The sequence below is a fragment of the Athalia rosae genome, chromosome 3 (genome assembly GCF_917208135.1).
Source record: "Athalia rosae chromosome 3, iyAthRosa1.1, whole genome shotgun sequence".
NCBI lineage: Eukaryota > Metazoa > Arthropoda > Insecta > Hymenoptera > Athaliidae > Athalia > Athalia rosae.
In genome coordinates this window covers 21,738,980-21,760,487 of record NC_064028.1, presented here as the reverse complement: position 1 = coordinate 21,760,487, position 21,508 = coordinate 21,738,980, and the positions used below count along the sequence as shown (strand labels likewise).

Sequence of the window (21,508 nt, the reverse complement as noted above, 5' to 3'; positions counted from 1 at the left end):
GAACTTAGATGAGATAGTAAATTTTCAGGGATAAATCGAAAGACATGTAAACATTATTTCACATTTTTATTAGAAAGAAGCTATTTGCACTGACAAAGAGTTCAAATACACATACAAATAAACACACAAAAATCACTCACAATATGAAAGAAGAAAATAAAATAAAGTAAATCCAGCTGTGCAATATCATTAAGAGCATTCATTCTTTGAAATGTAAATTTTAAACTAGACAAGAATAAGATTAATAGCCAAATTAAATATAATAATATATGTATATACAATCGTGGCGCGTACCCACGATGAGAATATTTCTTTTTGATTCAAAACTGCCCGATGATTGGCAAGACGCTAATGTTTTAGTGAAATAAATAGAGCGATGAGATTACCTAATATTAAAAAATATATTCATCATAAGTGAATTCCCACAACCTCGACCCCGAATGTCACGTATGATTTTAAACCGCAAGCTGCAAGTATCCTAAAATCGTACGGAGATTCTGTTTATAATATAATAACTATTCAAAATGAAATTCGTGATAAGGCATCAGCTGCTGGATCACTAGTAATCCATTAAATAAATATAGTTAATTATCCAAGAGCTGATGCCTTTGCTGTAATAGGTTGCAAAAATCTATTTGAAGAACAAGATTTTTGATACCCATGTACGATTGTGATTGTGATTATCTTCTGTAACTATTCACTACCGCTGTAACATCAAACAGCTAATAATCCTCCCAGTCGAGCATTCTTCCGGAAAGATTATAATCTTCTACTGGTACTTCCCATCGACCTTCCCAAGAGTGATTCGTATTCTTGCTTTTTGTGCCCATGTATGAACACATTGGTAATCGACTTGCTCTTTCGCACCTCCTGGAAACTGACCAATATACGTAATCCTGCGGACATTTATATAGATATCCTTGCATATCATCTCTCAAATCTCGTCTACACTTGTAGAATGCGTTGCTGCAGCCTTCACGATATGGATAATGTCCTTCACCGGGGCAAAGGCTCCTAGAGTGAACTTTTACCTGAAATTGAATTATTTCATACATTGAGAGTTACAATGTGAGTGATAGAGGTGATAATATCTATATCATCTTATCTCTACTATACTTACGGGGGGCATTGAGTTCTCGGTTAATCTTCGGTAAAATCTGGCATCTGCTCGAGGTCCATCACATGGTTCACTCATACTTTCTTCAGGTGTGCATTGGATCTTCTTGTTGTCGTAGGCAGTGCCCTCAGGGCAACTCAGAACCAAGACCTTGATGTCCATGTTACTTGCCGATGTACATTGATAAAAGAGATTGCAATACTTCGGATGTCGACGGAAACCGGTGGGACAGACCAGAGCAATTTGTTCGTTTGTCAAATTTCCAATTGGACAAGGTGTGATCACTTGTGGTGCTGTGGTCACAGGGGCTCCTGTTGTACTCTCCTCATGTTGTTGCGTTGTCGATTCGCTGGATTGTTCGGTTGTACTTTCTTGGGGTCCTGTGGTTGATGCTGGAGCTTCAGTTGTCGATTGATCCGGATATTCTGTTGATTTTTGTCCTTCTGCTGTAGTGGCTTCAGACTGTGTCGTTGTCTGCGTACTCTCGGTTGTGCTATCTGGATGCTGTGTCGTTGTTTCTGCTGATTCAGTCGTAGCTGTGGATTGTTCAGTCGTTGCCTGAGATTCCTCTGTACTTGTTGCAGTTGTACTTTCTACTTTCTCAGTCACCGTACTCTCAGCAACAGACGTAGACGCAGTTTGTTCTGTCGTTGATTCAGAAGTTGAAGATTCAGAGGTTTCTTGAGTTATTGTTTCAGTCGTAGCTTCAGTACCACTGTGAGTAGTCGATTCAGTCTCTGACTGCGTTGTGCTTTGAGTAGTTCCTTCAGTTGTTACGGAACTCGTGGGTTCAGTCGTTACCTGAGTCGATGTTTCAGTCGTGGCTTCAGTAGTTACCTGAGTCGTTGTTTCAGTCGTGGCTTCGGTAGTTACCTGAGTCGATGTTTCAGTCGTGGCTTCAGTAGTTACCTGAGTCGATGTTTCAGTCGTGGCTTCAGTAGTTACCTGAGTCGATGTTTCAGTCGTGGCTTCAGTAGTTACCTGAGTCGATGTTTCAGTACTAGCTTCACTAGTGAGCTGTGTCGTTCCTTCAGGAGTGCTACCAGTCTCCTCTACAGTAGAATAAACAGATGAAGTTGTTTCAGCTGGAACTGTCGTGGACTCGACTGGAGATTGAGATGTGGAAGTCTCCGAAGTAGAATCGGTCGTACTTTGTTCTGATTCAGTCGTTGCCTCTATGGTTGTGGATTCAGAACTTTCAGAGGTGGAGGCGGATTCTGAGGAATTCTCAGTCGTTATCTGTTCAGTAGTAGATTCGTGTTCTTGTGTCGTTGACTCTTGTTCAGGGGTGGTGGGTGCCGTTGTAGTTGTAGACCCATCTGCTGGGGTTGTTGATGTGGGTGAGTCAGTCGAATTTGGTGGCTGCTTAGTGTTTTCAGATTCCGTTCCAGTTGTTGATGCAGGTGCTGATGTTGTCGATTCTTGTGCCCCTGAACAATCTCTCGGTGGGTAGACGGAGCTAGCGTGATTACAAACGTTTACACTTGGATCGAAAATTGTTCCAGGTGGGCAATCAAAGTGGTATATACTGTAGCCTTTTCCGTTATCGACACATCGATAGAATTTACTGCATTCTGTCGGATTCGGATAGTAGCCTTCCTCGGTGCAGACCAAGGTAATATTAGGCTTCGGTGTTGCACATGGTGCAACTGTCTGTTCCGTTGCTGATGTTACTGTAGTGGATTCGGAAGAAGATTCAGTAGAAGTTGGCTCGGTAGAAATTCCGGTAGACGTCGATTGAACCGTAGTGAGCGGATTATCGGTAGTAGGCCGACCTGTCGAAGGATATTCTTCTGGGGATTTCGTAGTTGGTTCAGTAGAACTGAACTCAGTTGAAGTTCCAGTTGGAGTTGATTGAACAGGAGTATCGGGACCAGGATATCCCGTAGAAGATTCTTCTAGCTTTTGCGTAGTCGATTCAGCGCTACTAGACTCCGTCGATGTTCCAGTAGAACTATATTCGACAGTAGTGGTTTCTGGTGATGAACTTTGAGTGCTAGTAATTCCTGGCAGAGTAGTGGATTCATGTTCATTAGCGGTTGATTGGCTCTCACTTCCGGTAATTGCTGTAACTTGCCCAGGTTCATCTGTTCTGTCTTGTCCCGGAGCTTCCGTTGTCTTTCCCGGCTCTTCCACGTTCGAGTTCGTAGTGCTTTCAGTCACTGTAGAAGACTGTGCTAATGTTGTAGACTCTGAAGGTGTCGATGTACTTGGTGTGGTGTTTTCATTAGTATTATTTCCTTGCTTGCACGCCGCTACCCGTTCTATATAGTTACAAGTTTCAGCCGTCTCATCCCAAGCTGTTCCAGTACCACACATGAAGTCATGTTTCTGGTATCCGGAACCATTAGCAACGCAACGATAGAACTTACGACAATCTTCAGGATCCACAAAGAATCCTTCACCGGAGCATTGTCCTGGTTTTCCAGAATCATTTGGATTTGTAGTAGTAGAGCTTCCAGGTAGCGTCGTAGTTTCTGGCAGTGGTGTTGAATTCCATGGAGAATTCGTACCTGACCCTTCAGAGGCTGAGCTACTTGTAGATTCAGTGCCTGGTGACGTTGGCTGTGTTGCTGGAGAAGTTGATGCCGTTGTAGTTTCGACCAGCAGTGGGGAAGTACTTTCTGGTTCGAATGTTGCTTCGGTTGTGATGCCTGTAGATACCGGAACTGCCGATGTTGTCGTGGGAGTCAAAGGTTTATCAGATGCATTTGTAGGCGATGGAGTAGAAGGTTCAGTTGGAAGGGATGATTCTGTAGGTTCGTTGTCTGTTCCAGATCCAGGTTTTGCTGTTGGTTGTTGGGCTTCTGGATATTCAGTAGCTATGCTAGTGGAAGATAGTGTTGTAGAATCTGACGTAGGTGATGTGGTAGCAGTCTCTCCTTGAGTAGAAGTGTGCGGTTGATCTGTAGTTGCGCTAGATTCACCAGTATCCGGATTACAGCTTGGCACTGAATTCTGATGGTTGCATGTTTGAGATTCTTGATCCCAGACGGTTCCAGGACCACACCCGAATTCATATTTGTGCAGAGAACCACCCTCAGCAGTACAACGATAGAACTTTCGACAATCTTGGGGATCTGCAAAAAAGCCTTCCTCATGGCAAGTACCTGATGCACTAGGACTTCCGGGTGTCCCAGGTTTTCCAGGTGTACCAGGAGTTCCAGGTGTGCCAGGTGTGCCAGGCGTTCCTGGCGTTGCAGGTGTTCCGGGTGTACCAGGCGTTCCTGGTGTACCAGGGCTACCAGGTGTGCCAGGCGTTCCTGGTGTTGCGGGCGTTCCGGGTGTACCAGGCGTTCCTGGTGTACCAGGGCTACCAGGTGTGCCAGGCGTTCCTGGCGTTGCAGGTGTTCCGGGTGTACCAGGCGTTCCTGGTGTACCAGGGCTACCAGGTGTGCCGGGCGTTCCTGGTGTTGCGGGTGTTCCAGGGGTACCTGGGGTACCAGGTGTGCCAGGTGTGCCAGACGTTCCTGGTGTTGCGGGTGTTCCAGGGGTACCTGGGGTACCAGGTGTGCCAGGTGTGCCAGACGTTCCTGGTGTTGCGGGTGTTCCAGGGGTACCAGGTGTTCCAGGCGTTCCTGGTGTTGCGGGCGTTCCAGGGGTACCAGGTGTGCCAGGCGTTGCAGGTGTTCCGGGTGTACCAGGCGTTCCTGGTGTACCAGGGCTACCAGGTGTGCCAGGCGTTCCTGGCGTTGCAGGCGATCCGGGTGTACCAGGGCTACCAGGTGTGCCAGACGTTCCTGGTGTTGCGGGCGTTCCAGGGGTACCAGGGGTACCAGGTGTGCCAGGTGTGCCAGGCGTTCCTGGTGTTGCGGGCGTTCCAGGGGTACCAGGTGTACCAGGGCTACCGGGTGTGCCAGGCGTTCCTGGCGTTGCAGGCGTTCCGGGTGTACCAGGGCTACCAGGTGTGCCAGGCGTTCCTGGTGTTGCGGGTGTTCCAGGGGTACCTGGGGTACCTGGGGTACCAGGTGTGCCGGGTGTGCCAGGCGTTCCTGGTGTTGCGGGCGTTCCAGGGGTACCAGGGGTACTAGGGCTACCGGGTGTGCCAGGCGTTCCTGGTGTTGCGGGCGTTCCAGGGGTACCAGGGGTACCAGGTGTGCCAGGTGTGCCAGGCGTTCCTGGCGTTGCGGGCGTTCCTGGGGTACCAGGGGTACCAGGTGTGCCAGGCGTTCCTGGTGTTGGGGGCATTCCAGGGCTACCAGGTGTGCCAGGCGTTCCTGGTGTTGCGGGCGTTCCAGGGGTACCAGGTGTACCAGGGGTACCAGGCGTTCCTGGTGTTGCGGGTGTTCCAGGGGTACCAGAGGTACCAGGTGTTCCTGGTGTTGCGGGCGTTCCGGGTGTTCCGGGTATCGCTGGTTGTAGGAAAGGGTATATAATATGGATTAAAAAGAAAGAAAGAAAAAGCGAAATGAGAAGGCTTTGAAGAATTGGGACGTTTCTTCCGTACGCTGTGTTCGGATAAATGACATTGAGCAGATTTAAAATGTAACTACTCACAGATCAACGGAGTTCAGCCCTTATGAACTACAATTTGGTCATGGTCATGAAGATAAGTTTATAAAATTAATCAGATTTCCCGAAAATGAAGTTGAATCATATGAATATAAAATTGAAGAAGCACGAAAAACTCTATTTGAAACTTTCTTACAAAGATAAAACCAATGAAAAGGCGTTTCAAGGATTATTCTAAACGAAGGCGATTTAGTATTAGCTCGTACGCCTCACCAATCAATTGCGATGAAAGAGATAATAAAAAAGAATTTTCACATTTGCTACGGTCCGTTCGTAATCGATAAGGTATATGACAACAATTCGTATCGGCTTGTAAGCAATGACGATAAAAAGAAACAAATAGAAATTTGTAATCAATACCATCTAAGAAAGTACAAGCAGCCCACTAACCAATAACTAAATTATACAAGCATGTCACTTTCACAAGATCAACACTTCCAATCACACAGAAAAATTCTGGAAACAATAGACGATGACTAACAGATAATATTGAATATTATATTGATTATACATTCATGTTATTAGAATTAAGAGAAAATTAAATTTAGTAATGACGATATATTTGTGAACATAAGACGAAGACAATGAGTAACAATAGGATGTACAATATACAAAATGTACGATATGAGTGATAAAAAGCTGATCATTCAATGATAGTTTAATGAAAACCGTCACAGACGTATCCCATTAAAAAAGGGGTAACGTAGGAATGAGTATACATATAATATAGAAAGATTAGAACGAAAAAGAAAGAGAATCGAGGAGAAAGAAAACATTAACGAGGTGAGAAAAGATTGAGAAAAATGGAAGGAGCGAAATAAGAAGGGTGACCAGGTGGTATTATTTCGTATAAGAGATTAGAATTGGTGCAGCTAAACATATACGACTAAATGCAGCTAAACACATATAATAAACGTACGTCACAGGCGCACCCAAATAAGAACGACACGCAATCAGACGCATGGAAATCTCTCTTTCTCTTGTTTAGTTAATCATTAGGTTCTAGATTTAAGTTTATATACGAAGCACAATAGCAAACAAAGGCAAACTCTTACGTGGTGTACCGGGGGTACCAGGGGTACCAGGTGTGCCAGGCGCACCAGGCTTTTCCGGTGTATCAGGAGATACTTCGGGTCCACCCTCCGAAGACGCACTGGATTCACCAGTATCCGGATTACAGCTGGGCACAGAACTCGGATGGTTGCATACCTGAGAACCTTGATCCCAGACGGTTCCAGGACCACACCCGAATTCATATTTGTGCAGAGAACCACCCTCGGCAGTACAACGATAGAACTTTCGACAATCTTGGGGATCCGCAAAAAAGCCCTCCTCATGGCAAATGCCTGACGCACCAGGACTTCCGGGTGTAGCAGGTGTCGCAGGCGTTGCTGGTGTAGCAGGGGTAGCAGGTGTCGCAGGTGTTGCTGGTGTAGCAGGGGTAGCAGGCGTTGCTGGTGTAGCAGGTGTTGCAGGTGTTGCTGGTGTTGCTGGTGTAGCAGGGGTAGCAGGAGTAGCAGGTATCGCAGGCGTTGCTGGCGTAGGTTGCGTTGCTGGCGTGGGTTGCGTTGCTGGCGTGGGTTGCGTTGCTGGCGTGGGTTGCGTTGCTGGCGTGGGTTGCGTTGCTGGTGTGGGTTGCGTTGCTGGCGTGGGTTGCGTTGCTGGCGTTGGTTGCGTTGCTGGCGTAGGTTGCGTAGCAGGGGTTGCAGGCGTGGCTGGTGTGGCAGGGGTGGGCGGTGTAGCAGGCGTTCCAGGTTTTCCAGGTATATCAGGAGATACTACTGGTCCACCCTCCGAAGAAGCACTGGATTCACCAGTATCCGGATTACAGCTTGGCACAGAATTCGGATGGTTGCATACCTGAGAACGTTGATCCCAGACGCTTCCAGGACCACACCTGAACTCATATTTGTGCAAGGATGCACCTTCGGCAGTACAACGATAGAACTTTCGACAATCTTGGGGATCTGCAAAAAAACCTTCCTCATAGCAAGCACGTGACGCATCAGGACTTCCGGGTGTTCCAGGTTTTCCAGGTGTGCCAGGTGTTCCAGGGGTACCAGGTGTGCCAGGCGTTCCGGGTGTTCCGGGTGTTCCAGGGGTGCCAGGCGTTCCTGGCGTTCCTGGTGTTCCGGGTGTTCCAGGTGTGCCAGGCGTTCCTGGTGTAGCGGGTGTTCCGGGTGTTCCAGGTGTACCAGGGGTACCAGGCGTTCCTGGTGTTCCGGGTGTTCCAGGTGTTCCGGGTGTTCCAGGAGTACCAGGAGTTCCTGGTGTTGCGGGTGTTCCGGGTGTTCCAGGTGTACCAGGGGTACCAGGGGTACCAGGTGTGCCAGGCGTTCCTGGTGTTCCGGGTGTTCCGGGTGTTCCAGGAGTACCAGGCGTCCCTGGTGTTGCGGGTGTTCCGGGTGTTCCAGGTGTACCAGGGGTACCAGGGGTACCAGGTGTGCCAGGCGTTCCTGGTGTAGCGGGTGTTCCGGGTGTTCCAGGTGTTCCAGGTGTACCAGGGGTACCAGGTGTGCCAGGCGTTCCCGGTGTTCCGGGTGTTCCGGGTGTTCCGGGTGTACCAGGGGTACCAGGTGTGCCATGCGTTCCTGGTGTTCCGGGTGTTCCGGGTGTTCCGGGTGTACCAGGTGTACCAGGGGTCCCAGGGGTACCAGGTGTCCCTGGTGTTCCGGGTGTTCCAGGTGTACCAGGAGTACCTGGTTGTCCTTTTGAGTCTCCTGGTTGTCCTGGTTGTCCATTTGGATCTCCTGGTTGTCCTGGTTGTCCATTTGGATCTCCTGGTTGTCCTGGTTGTCCATTTGGATCTCCTGGTTGTCCTGGTTGTCCGTTTGGATCTCCTGGTTGTCCGGGCTGCCCTGCGTTGCCTACATCCCCATCCCACTGACCACCATTATCTCCGATATCTCCATCCCATTGACCACCGTTATCCCCCGTATCGCCGTTCCATTGACCACCGTTATCCCCCGTATCGCCGTTCCATTGACCACCGTTATCCCCCGTATCGCCGTTCCATTGGCCACCCATATCCCCCGTATCTCCGTTCCATTGAACACTATTATGTCCAGTGTCACCATTCCACTGTCCATTATCATTTCGGTCTCCGGAGTCCTGTGAGTTGATTGCGTTTTCAGAATCATCACATTCTGGTCGCCCACTGCTTGAAGGATGCGTGCAAATGTCACCCTGTTGTTTAGAAAACACAGTTCCAGGACCACATTCAAATCTGAACGAGGTGAGAGGGCTACTGTTTCCCCAATCAACACATCTGTAGTAAACTTTACAGTCATGTGGATCTGGATGATATCCTTCACTAGGACATTTAAACGGCGGTTGACTGTTCTGTGGCGATTTGTAATCCCAGGAACTGCTTCGAGATGCACCTAAAAAATATATATGTACAGATGAGTAAGGATTATAAAATCGCTTGTCTAGAACTACAAAGTAAAACAATTTGTTTCTGTATCGTTTATTATAAGTGGATACACTGTATGTACGACGAAGAAAAGATAAGATTTTTGATTCATGAGATTCTATGGATTCCAGTTCGAAAAATATATCGGCTTTGAGGGGCTATGCATCTTTCATAAACGAGAGCGATTCATCCGCTGCAGAATCGTGCAAAATTTACTGTAATCGTCCGAATCGTTTTATAAAATCAACAAATGCAACGAAATGCCATTGGTCCCTTTTCTCTCGATGCCTGCAACGTATACATTTATTTTCTCCATGGATTTCATGAATCTGTAGGCTCTGCACGCTTCAACGCCCGATGTAATTGGACGCAATATACGTGATTCACAGAAGGGCTCTTGCAGGTTGCAGGTAGACAACTTTAATTGACAACATTGTAGGCTACTTCAAGTATTTTCAATAGCCCATTATTTTAACGACGATATTTTTCAACTCCACGATAAAATCTATACAACCAATTTCGAACGGTTAACGCAATTGCTAATGGAAAAAAATTTAATTCTCTTGGATAAAAGGCTGTAAAAATCTCAAGTTTTTGAATAAAGAAAAAACAAAAACGAGCAACTAAAAAGAAGAAAAAAAGGAGTAATAATCTGTGATCGGAACTTGAACGTCCACTCACCTCTGTCTGCGTACGATGAACATGCCAATAAAACCAGGACGCCAAGCGTCCAAACCTGACTCCACATCGTTCAAATACTGAAGTTATTCTGAAACAAATAAAAGATATAAAATAAATTTACGGAAAACTGAATTATATTATTTTTTTTTATTTGCTACAGTGTCCACTTTTCGAGTACAGAGAGTTCAATTTCACAGAGGCATTCTTCAACGATTTTTCACCACCATTTACGTTATCGCTTCACATCGTATAAAATCATTCGATTGAAACTTTTTTTTCTAGAAATTTCTTGACGCTGATTAAACGGATTTTTTGAGATCCCTTATTATCAATGGTCTGTACGGTTTTACAGGTTTTTCGTTCATTTCTCTTTCGCTTTTCTCATTCCATTACATTCTTCCAACGTTCGCACAGTAGATCAATTTCATAGTCATCGAACTTATTGAACTAAAAACAGGTTTACCCAGCGCCCATATAGCGGCGATCATCTTTATACTATATGTATACGTAGCGGTTCGGAAACCGCTTTTAATTATATAATGGCCTTTGCAATAAAAAGAAAAAAGTGGTAAAAAAAAATCTGCTCCGGGCATCGAATGTCAATTGGTCGGACGGTATTCCGTTGAATGAAATGGATCTTCATCACGTTATACTTGCTATATAAAAATTAAAACGTGAGATAAATGAGTGCGTATCACAAGATCGTAGAAGCGATCCGAATGAGAAAAGAAACGACAAAAAGATAATGAAAAAAAAGTACATTGCAAAAATTAGCAGCCTCGCGAATTAGCAGCCGCGGGCTGCAAAAACGATGTAATTATATTTTCCGAACTTACAATTTTCGTAACGCGGTAGATGTTAACCAGTTCACCGTTTGAATCGTAATAATAAGTTGATGCCAAGAGTTCCGATTAGTTATCAAAAATAATGACCTTCATAGGGTGGTGTACGTAAAAATTTCCGTGCATAACAATTAGTGCAGCGAAGAGAAGAGAAAAGAGATAAGAATGTTTGCGACCGCACGAATCGCTGATCCGACTGCGGCGCACGTAATATCGAACTTCCCGTGATCGCATGAATGAGTAAAAACGATGGGAAAAAAAATTTCAAAATTCTTGTACACTAAACTCGAAGCAATATGGACAATCGATGATACTAAAGAGAAGAAAATTAAAAACAAGATCGACAGACCCATAAAACGCGAACGTAATCTCTCAATAAACTTTACTGCTTTATAATGTCCTGCGATGTGCGCCGATGCTAAAGTATTTCGCGGAATTTCTTACGGTGCAAATTCACGATGAATATTAATAACGATGACGACGATGATTAAAAGGGGGAAGTGGGTTGAAAATACTTATTTTTTTTTCTGAATAATAAAATTCGAATAAAAAAAAAATTGTTCACGATGCCCTACGATTAGCTCAAAGTTTTATAGTAATTTTACGGATTGATTGGAGTTTGATGTGCTCCTTCCATTCGGGTAGCATCAAAAACTGATTGCAATATTTTACCCTGCAGGCTCACAATTTTTTTTTATATTTTTTTATCCCTCATGTTGTAAATTCGGGGGTCACCACCGATGGAAAAGATACTACCAGGATCACGTAGGAAACAAAATCACCATTTATTCAGTTTAATATTACCGTACAGGTTCACATGTGCGTAGTACGTAAGTCAGTGCCGGCTGTCCAAGAACTTCTGCGCTATCATTCGGTTCGAACGTACGTCGCGAATGTACGTACCTACAATATCGTTTATCCATGTTGTTGAAATTGGTAGTTACATACATGGGGATAGTTCGATTAAAGCTCGCGATCTACATACGCAAATCCTCACGTGTCTCAGATAAAAATGGTCCATTTGAAGAAATCTATATTATTACAGACACGTAATTGGTATCGATAGCGCCGTTAACAAATATTTTTCCTGTTTATTTTTCTCGCTGCGTTCTATTCTCAGCGGTGCAATGCAGAGATTGTGGATTTTTTGGATTCGATTTTATTCCGTACAAAATTACTTCGTCTGCAACACGTTAAATCTGCTCTTGTACATAGAAATTACCTAATCTCAAAGTTTAATAGAAGAGTATAATGATATGACGTCATCGTTAACGATTCGAATGTAATACGTGATCGCTAACGAAAGCTCGAATTCGGCATATGCCCGAACCGCGAATTCCATCCACTTAACTGTTTCTCTTGAATGGAAAAAATAAATTCAGCGTTGACAAGAATCGTATATGTGCTTTTGGGTGAATCGCAACGGAAAATCGAGAAGTTTGAGTAAATAATCAAGGTAGAAAAAAAAGCAATTAATCATGAAAAGAGTTGGAATAAAAATATGAGTAAAATAAAAATCTTCCCATTTCTAGGGCAGAGTATCGTCGCGCCTGTCCGAAGGTCGTGGGACAGTTAGGATCGATCGTTGCCAATATTACGGAATTCGTTTATCTCTGGCTTGTGTCCAACTCTGGTCACTCCACAGTATATCACGATATGTATGTTACCAGCATTAAATTAACCGTAAAAGGTGGACGAAAAACGGAAAGATAGAAAAAAGAAAGAAGGAATTAGCAAGAAACGTGGTCGGTGACACTGTCGTTTGAATTGCGCTAAGCCAGGCGCTTCGAGGATCACTTTCCACGAATATTCGCGATAAATAAATTATACCTGCGATAAATTAATCAACGAAAATCGAGTACGTTTTTTAGCTCCATTTCATTAACATTAATCGTTTTGAAACCAGCTAGTATAACGAAACGACAGCTGGATATACGTGATTTTTATTTTATTTTATTTCATTCTTTCTCCGAGTTCGATAATCGCACGGATATGTTAATGGAATAGATTTTCAATTCAAATAAATAGCCACGCTTGTGTGAGATGTGTATGTATATTAAAATCGTGTGAGTTATCTTTAGCATGTATAAAAGTACGTAATGAAATCGCGGTGTCGTGTCTCCTGAACGAACGGTAAATTTTTCTATATACTTGTATGTATACATTTAATGTATATACGTATAAACCTATTACACCTGATCTACGCGACAAGGTGATTGAGTGCACGTTGTATGTGTATGTGGAAAGAATTCTGTTAATAATTTTACCGCACACGCACGCACACGCACACACATACTCCATGGGAGACCTAAAAATACTCGATAACCCACCCAGTCGACTGCAAAAAACGTTACATTTCGAATTAAAGTCACATTATTTTGACCTCAGGCCGATTAAGCCACCGTTCGATTATAATCTTGTCTGATTAGCATATGAATATATTATATGGGGAATTCCGTGTCAAATGGCGCGAGAATTCTGAACCGGGTTTTGTGCTACTTATCAATTTACTTTTCTTTCGTTTTTTATCTTTCCAAATTTGGAAAAAAAAATACATTCGGAGATCAAAATTGGCTCAATCTTGTTCCGGTCTTTTTATTGCAAATTTTAAGGAAAAAAAAAAAAACGAAACCAATCATAGAACATAATCTATTGTTCGATTCGAGATGAATAATGTCTCATGTAATATAATATCGCATACGTATCATTCGAAGCTGCATAAAATAAATGCATTTTTCCATTAAAGTTTCCTCGTATAAATTGCTGATTTTGTTGTGTGCTGCACCTGATTAAATGAGACAGGCATAAATGCACCGCGAAAACACCGCGCATTAAAATCTCCCGTGTAAAATGCATAGCGTGACGTACATTATCATAAGCCTTTACCGCGAGCTATGGTGTCTGAAAAAGGAGGAAAAAAAAAACGAAAGAGAAAAAGAAAAAAAAAAAATCGAGAAAGAAAGAGAAAGAGTAGGATTATATTTTCCTTTCTCTTATTGCACGGTAGACGGATGTGTGAATGTGCGGTTGTAGTACCCTGCTGTTCACCTGGCAATGAATGTGTACAGCTGTGATGTAAGACATGATCTGATGCAAGGTAGCCTGCAAGTTCAATGTCACTTATACTACACACACACACACTTTACGCATACTTTTATACACTTGTGTACACTACATGTATTAGCTCGTGGTTTTGTTTCAATAATTTTTTATTTTCATTTTTTCCTTCTCACACAACCTGGCGCTGAGATCGAAACGATGACGTGTTTTTGATGAATAACGATTCGCATTTGGCGCGTTCCGATGATGAATCTGCAGAGACAGGAAGAGGAAGTAAAGAAAAAAACCTAATTCTCGAGTCGTATATCAAATTTATCGTTTGTAGAATATTTGATCGTAAAATGATAAGCAGAAGGTACGTGTCGATGAAAACTGAAAAAAAATATTAACTTCGACCTTGGTGGTCGTTCTCCGCTAAGTTTGAGGAATTCTTTTATTTCTTGTCTTTGTATTTTTTTCCGTTATAATTTTTCGCATCACCCATTATTTTTCGTACATGAAAAAACACATCTGTTCCCGTAACGTATATCATCTTGTTACAGCCGGCGGAAAGATTTACGATCTTCTTGATCGTAGAGATTTTAATCTCCTCGAGCTATTTTTCGACACACCTCTTTCAGCAGGAGGAGAAAAAAACAAGATTCCTCGTAGCGCACACATGTCGATTTATTGGTTAATTTTGATATCTGAACGTAACTGTTAGAGCGAAGAATTGATTCGACAATTTTTCAGATACCTATGATATTCCGGTAGAACTGAGCACCGAAAATCTTCATCGTCGAGAGACAGGTTGACGAAATTCAGGGAAACAAAAAACCGGAAAAAAAATTAAAAGAAGAGGAGAAAAAAAAATTGAATTCGTCATAGAAGTACCGTTTTAATAAAGCGCGCGATATCGACGTTGTGTAAGATGAAAAGAATTCGCGGAGAAAATAAAAAAAATCGCCATTTATGTTTTATATGAACTAATCGACACCAGAAGCCATCAAACGATTCACATCGGTCGACTTTTGATCCGATATCCGCAAAATTGTGAGAATCATCCCGCGTACCTGTACACTGCAACGCTGAGCTCGACCATGTAAAACGTAATTCTCTGGATTTTGAAGAAGAAATAAAATGGGAATAGAATCAAAGATTGAAAGAATAAAAAAAAAAAAGGAACAGCCGTTACATTCTTCTATTCATTATTATAAAATGCGCGCGACACACGTTGCTAAAAAATGAAAACGTGACCGTGGCTAGAACCGCGAGGTTCAAGGTGGCAAAATTTCCGAGCATGTTATACGTAATATATGGTCTATTTATTTATACAATATGTAATTGAAATTCCGTTTAGATTCTTGGACAGAAGTAACAGGCACGTATAATTCTCTGTCTATATACCATACATACATAACTGTAACAAAATTTCATTTCATTTTACATTTAAAAAAATCGCTTGAACGCGATATGATCCATTAGATGATTAAAAATTTGCTGCGTTTTTTATGTTTGGTTTTTTTTCTTGTAGGACCAATCGGGGTACGATTGGGAATTTTGTCACGTGTGAAAGAGGACCGGAAAAAAAAGAAGAAGCGAAAGAATTTTTTGAATGTGGGTTACTTCTCGATTCGTTCTTATCCCTCGCGACCTTTGATGAATGAAACATTTCGCGAATGGGTGATTCCGAGCTCCGTTCGTTCACACAGTCCGCATGAATAACGGCCCATTTGCGAACTGAATACGAGAACACGAATCTTCTTGTCTTCTGGTCCGCTTCGTTCCGTTCTGTATTGTGTTTTATTTTTTTGACGTATTTTAACTTGCCGATCCCCAGACCAATTAAGATTCGGTGCACATTGTGCTCCTAGAGCGGTAGCAAATGCTGAAGTAATTACGTCAAATCTCACGCTGCGGTAACGTAACGTACGTTTCGCTATGCGTATTCTTAACAAATCTATCATCCCTTTTTTTTTTTTTTTTTTTTCTTTGCGAAGAAACGCCGGAAGAAATCTCGAGACTTGCAAAGCTGAATTATTTTTATTATTCCAAAGACAGGTACAATAAACTGCACTTTGCGATGTACAGTTCGAGAAGTGTTTTATTATCATTGTTATTGTACCGCAAATTTCGAAGGGGGTTTAAAAATACCAAGGAGAGTGCACTTTTATCGGGAGTCGTCTTTCATTAATTATACGCGTTTAATCAGCGGCGACGAAACGAAATGTAAAAAATACCGAAAAAAAAACCGGTTCTTATTCAGGGGCTTAAATTGCATCTGTGCAGCGCAACGACATTCGTATGCGATTCGTTTTTCGAGACTGTTCTTATATTTTTTTGTATCCTGATCGAATTTAAATTAAGACTGTGGAAACAAAAAAAAAAAAAAAACTCGTTCATTTCCGATACGCTTATCGAAAAGCAAAAGGAAAAGAAGAACTGAACAGTTGAATGAAACGTACTTACAATTAGTTTTAAATTTACGTAATTAGGTGGCACGGGGTAAAAAAAAATCGACCTTCACGGTTCACCTATGCAGATTATTCCTAGACGTCGATAATAATGAGACTTTAGGATCTTCATGTTAGACCGTGAAATCTTGAGTTCGATCAAGATTACCGATGTTTCGTACATCAGTTTTATAACTTCTGGTATTTCATTTTTAGCTGTTGAAACGAATGAGAAGAAAAATAAAATTGGAAGTATAACCACTTGTCTATTGTTTGCGATTCCATTGTCTTGTCAAATGCGGTGTAACTCAAAGTATACCATAAGTACAACGTGTTTTAAGAGATGAAACTGCACAGCCGTATCTTATACCGTATATACGTAAATAGATAAATACACGTTTTTCTTTTTCTTTATCTCGTTTTCCTTTTTTCTCTCTTACCTTCTACGCTTACATGGTCATCCAAGACTCGTACCATCTATACATATACTACATTGAAATGTTTACGGTCAAGGAAATGGCGGACCCATTTGTTAGTTTATAAAGTTCGACGTATCCGGACGCCGAGAGATTCGCGAATCGATGATCGCGAATATCCCGTTCGTAATAAAAATTTTAACTGCCAAATTATTGTGCCTATCTGTAGTCTTTTTTTTACTCGAATTACGTTCCCATCAAATATCATGTCCGCCGTGTAATAATCGTTCACGTATTCAAATCAACGATTATAAGCTACGTGTGATTTTACTCGATTCACCATTTATGGTATATGCGAATGAATATAGCGCAATGGTATTCACGTACGTAAATACGTAATGCGATAATTTTTATGCACGTGGTCGTATCAAATTATATGTTAGTTATATTTATAAAGTAATTATAAAAATTAATTCCCGCACCTGCGGCATACATGATAATACGACAACGAGGAGAAGCGATCTGAAATGCTGTCCGGAGTACGTGTACAAGAAGAAATTGAGAGCTACTTGTCCTTCAATTCTTTTTTTCAGTTTCTTCACTTAAGTGGAGAATCGTCTCTTCTCGATTCTATCGAAATAATTACCGCAATTTACCCTTGGCGAGGCGAAAAACAAAAAACGATTAAATAAATGAAATTCTTTGTTTTTTTTTAGCGCGATGGGTATATAAGATCGAATTCCTCTCAAACGCCAGTTGCAGGTTCAACGGACTCTGAAAAATACAAGCCGCTATACCGATCGATGAATGCGCCACGATTACTCGAGTTATTGAGAAACGGAGCAATGATATTTTCGGTGAAATTATCCACGGCAATTTAAGGCCATTAGTTTTAAACAACGATTCGAATACAACCCAACGTCAGATTCGGAGAAAAGCGATGTATCTACGCGCTAAATTACATAGTGGATATTTTTTTGTCTTCAAATATTTCCGACTAGTTCGATATGTTCGAATTTCATCATTATCCGCGCAACTGCAAATGAGTAATGATTATAATCCAACGCGTAAGAATTTCATGAATCTTAAATCGCGCCGATGAACATACAAAAAGGTACAGTTATAAATGCAGATTGTATTTATGTCTATATATACACATAAACGTGTGTAGCAAAAAATCTGCTAATTGATATACGAACTGTTTTTTTTCATTCATTTTATCATTTTATTTAATTCATTAATTAGACTGCGGAACGATAATACAATCGGTGGCTACGTACACCAAACTTCGAAGTGAAAACAGAAGAACCAAAAATTATTACGGAGTTACGACGAAAGAGAGAAAGAAACAATTGAGAGAAAATTTTTGGAAAAATTGATTACCAGGTTGATTTACGGATTACGGCAAAGTAACCTCTTCAAGAGTTCACTTTACCCCGTTGTAAAACGTATATAGCTTTACGTGACCACCGCGCGTTGACTTATAATAGCCTTGCCGTTGAAAGTAGCAAGGTCGTCTACACGACCATCATCCTGTAGCTCTGGACGTAAGATTGACTTTTTCATTTCTTTTTTACAACTTATCGCGTCCATCAACCCCGCGATATAAATAAATGCGTTTTCATTTCTTTGCTCTTGTCTGTTATTTGTTGTTGTATTTTTTTCGAAAATATTAGCTCCTTTTTTTTCTACTTTGATTTTACGACGTATCGCGGTTTCTTGACGATTCCGTAAGAACGCCGCGATGGACAGCCGACAATTAAGGGCGCCGCAACTTTATGCAAATCGTGCAGCTACACACGCGCAGAACCTTTGCAGAAAATTATACGCCCTTCGAGAATTTATCATAAACACGCGGCGGCGTAATCGTTATCCATATTTATATTAATTACACCTAGCTCCTCTGCAATCCTGGAGGCCTCATCGAAACGGTCGTATATAAGGCACCGAACTGCGAAAGTTTCCATCGAACCAAAATTGTCGCGAGGATCGCGCGCTCGAGATGAAAAAAAAAAAAAAAAGAAAAAAAAAAAACAGCAGGGTCCATTTCGTAGTCCGCGATACGTAGTGCGAATCGGTGATTAGGGACGGTGCAGATTCCGAGTCGCGGAAAAATGAGTTACGCCGAGCTCGGGTGAGTCAAGTTACGGAATTCCTCGGCAAAAACCGATCACGGATCTCACGCAGATATAATAGCATCGCCTGCATCAGTCTTTATACCCTCGTTGCGCCTCTTTTACAATCCAGTAGCGTTCGATATACTTGGTAAAGTGACTCGCCGTTTTGTAGTCGGTCTTATACATCAAGAACATAAGAACTTTACCGCGAGTCCGAGAAAACTATCGAGCTATAAATACGTATCCCTATATCGAAGGGGTGTAATGCAGCAGTTCGTACCTGTACACGTGACATGTCGATCGCGATTGGCTTGAAAATTCTAAAAATAGAATTCACATCTCTCAATTACAAGATGAGTGATAACGTAATCAAATACCTGTACCTTTCCGAAAAATTTTAGGAAAAGTGTTGAAAAAATAAAGCTATTGAAGCTCACGGTTTTTTTCCCTATGCTTCCGCATTTAAGTAATATACAAATTACGTTATAACAGAGCGTAACAAATTACGTTAGAGTTTACACGCGGGCAGTAAAAAAAAAAAAAGAAGCAAAATCAACTCTGATATTATTTGAATGTTATGCAAGAAAGTGAATTGTTTTAATTTTTATCTGTGCAAAGTTTTTTTCTTCAATCGAATTTCAAGTCTTTTTCAAGAGCCTCGTGCGATTTTTTCAGATGGCATTAGGACCATTACGTTTGTACGATATAGTTAATTTTTTGTTGCAAATTATTAAATAATCGGTGGAATTATACGCGTATAATGTGGTTTAAATTTCAAAAGCTGTTGGGATGTAGTTAAATATGTTTTTTTATCAGACAGCGCGATACGATTCGGCGCTACTACAACATCTATTATACAACGGTTGGGAATCGCGTCGGAGACTTCAATGCCGGGATACACACGTCATTTTCAATGCGCGCGTCGAGTTCACTACTACGCGATGTAAATATATGTATATATATACACCTTATACATCGCACGCGTTTCAAACGCCTTAAATTCACGGGTCAAACAACTGAATGGTTAGACTCATCTTTTTAACAGGTAGGTATTTCGAGAAGAGAGATCATCGTGCAACTTGACCGTTACATGTGCGATTTTGTGTAATAGTAAAAACAGAAATTCGGAATGAAATCTCTGAAAATTACGGTACTCACCTTCATCAAACTTTCTGTAATTATGTTGTCAATTTTTTAATCATCCACATGTCACACAATTAGAAAAAAAAAAGAAAATTAAAAAATATAAACCAATTACTTCGAGCAAATGAGAGACAAAAAATTAAACAAACATAAACTGAACTGAATGAACGATGCACTACGTAGCTATGTAAAAATTTCGAAAAAATAAAATGAAAAACAAAAAAACAGAATCAAAAAAATAATCTGCAGATAATTTCGATGCAGACTCGGGTGAAATTTTTTCGTTTTTCTTTTTTTCAAACGACGATATTATTTTCGACCGTGCAGATGAATGGCGCCGAATCGGATCGATATGACGATCGTGTCTGCAGTTTCGTTTATTCTGATGGTGTCGAGTAACAACCGTGGAGTAAGTCAGGGAATCGACTATGGCCCCTACTTATAGAGTTCGCCAAGTTAGTCGAGTCTGCAAAAGAGACCAGCCGCGCTGCGGAGGTCCTCCACTCTTCCTTCAATCGCGCGGTACTTCGCGCGTATCCCTCCGGAAGAAATACATATATACAGGTGGGAGGGATACGCGGATGACTCTTCGTGTCGCTGCTCTGCCGCAACAGGCTCACCTGATAATAGATTCCGCGGCCTCTTTCCCACCGCGATGAGACACCTTCGCAATTCGCGAATAAATCCCCGCGCCGCAACTGCGACGGATCAATACTTATTTCAATATAAAATTCAGATGATTTTTCAACAGTTTTTTCATATCCTATTCAAGCGATCGATCGAACACGTTCTTCCTCCGATTGCATCGACCGATGAGAACCAGAAAACCGTAACCCATAAAATAGTAGGCATACGTTCTGCGATAAAAAAAATTTAATTCAACTATGTAATCCAACTAATTGGTTCATTTTTTAGATCGAGGATTGGATAATTTTTTGCTTTACGTATATTTTTTTCCATTTTCAATTGAAAAAGGTTCTTGAGAACAAGAGAAAAAAGATCATCAATTTACATAAATAGCTTGTATATATGTTTGTAGAGTTTATGGAACTGAATCGATCCCCTACTGTGAAGAAGCCATTGCACGGTGCAGGGAATAAGATCGTTATATCAAATAATAAGCGTGAAATTAATTTTACATCAGGTAGTACTTTATTGCAAGAGATCAAAGTGCTTCTGTAAAAGATAAGAGCGCGTGGGTTGCAGACGGACTGCGCTTTATGTAAATTCAACGAGTCGTGTTCCGAAACAGTTGCATTTGATTCGTGGTAAAAATGCAGAAGGAAGACGATCTTCGGGAACTAAAAATTAATTCCCCGCAATTATGAGGATGAATTTCGAAGATTCGTTTAATATTTCCGCCAAAATTTCATATTTTCAAATTACAATCTGCTGACGTCATTTTTCTCAAAATTACTTCACGCTTCGTCCCCTCCCTGAAATTTTCACCACGAAATTTCCGATTCACGTACAAATATTTATAGTATAATTATCGGGTCATTGGCCCACGAATATTCGATACACATTTGTGAGGAATAAAAAATTGAACACTTCGTAATACGCGTGTACTGCAAACCAGAATCGAAATCGCAGAGTATACCCGATGCACATTATATTTTTATCTACCCCGTTTATGATTTTCTAATTAAGGGCGAGATGTAGCGCAACTGGAACTGGAGAAAAAAAAAAGAATACACAAATAGAAAAAGGCAAGGCTGTCTTACCTCAACAACTATCATTGTCAAGATCAGTTTCACTGTAAATTTTATCCTA

At 41.6% G+C, this 21,508-nt stretch overlaps 1 protein-coding gene across 3 annotated transcripts; it reads right to left on the bottom strand.

Moving 5' to 3' along the window:
- Window positions 1-49: 49 nt before the first annotated feature.
- On the bottom strand, window positions 50-20,195 carry LOC105689280 (mucin-19-like). Of its 3 annotated transcripts, none has more exons than XM_048653297.1 (6): window positions 19,751-20,194; window positions 9,726-9,813; window positions 6,685-9,012; window positions 5,209-5,469; window positions 1,121-5,136; window positions 50-1,031 (listed from the first exon to the last, which is right to left on the bottom strand). In XM_048653297.1, exons 2-6 carry the CDS (start codon window positions 9,790-9,792, stop codon window positions 723-725), a joined length of 6,981 nt encoding a protein of 2,326 aa, XP_048509254.1. In that variant the 5' UTR covers window positions 9,793-9,813; window positions 19,751-20,194; the 3' UTR covers window positions 50-722. The 3 variants fall into 3 exon arrangements, with proteins under 3 accessions (XP_048509254.1, XP_048509255.1, XP_048509253.1); XM_048653298.1 differs by having other exon boundaries at window positions 1,121-5,064; window positions 5,371-5,469; window positions 19,751-20,189; XM_048653296.1 differs by having other exon boundaries at window positions 1,121-5,469; window positions 19,751-20,195.
- Between the last annotated feature and the right edge of the window lie 1,313 nt (window positions 20,196-21,508).

Excerpts from the sequence above, each read along its gene's own strand:
- LOC105689280 (XM_048653296.1), bottom strand. The coding sequence starts at position 9,792 with ATGTGGAGTCAGGTTTGGACGCTTGGCGTCCTGGTTTTATTGGCATGT. Across the intron at positions 5,470-6,684 it reads TGGTACCCCCGGTACACCAC|CGATACCCGGAACACCCGGA; the intron begins GTAAGAGTTTGC and ends TCCTACAACCAG. Across the intron at positions 1,032-1,120 it reads CCGAGAACTCAATGCCCCCC|GTAAAAGTTCACTCTAGGAG; the intron begins GTAAGTATAGTA and ends ATTCAATTTCAG.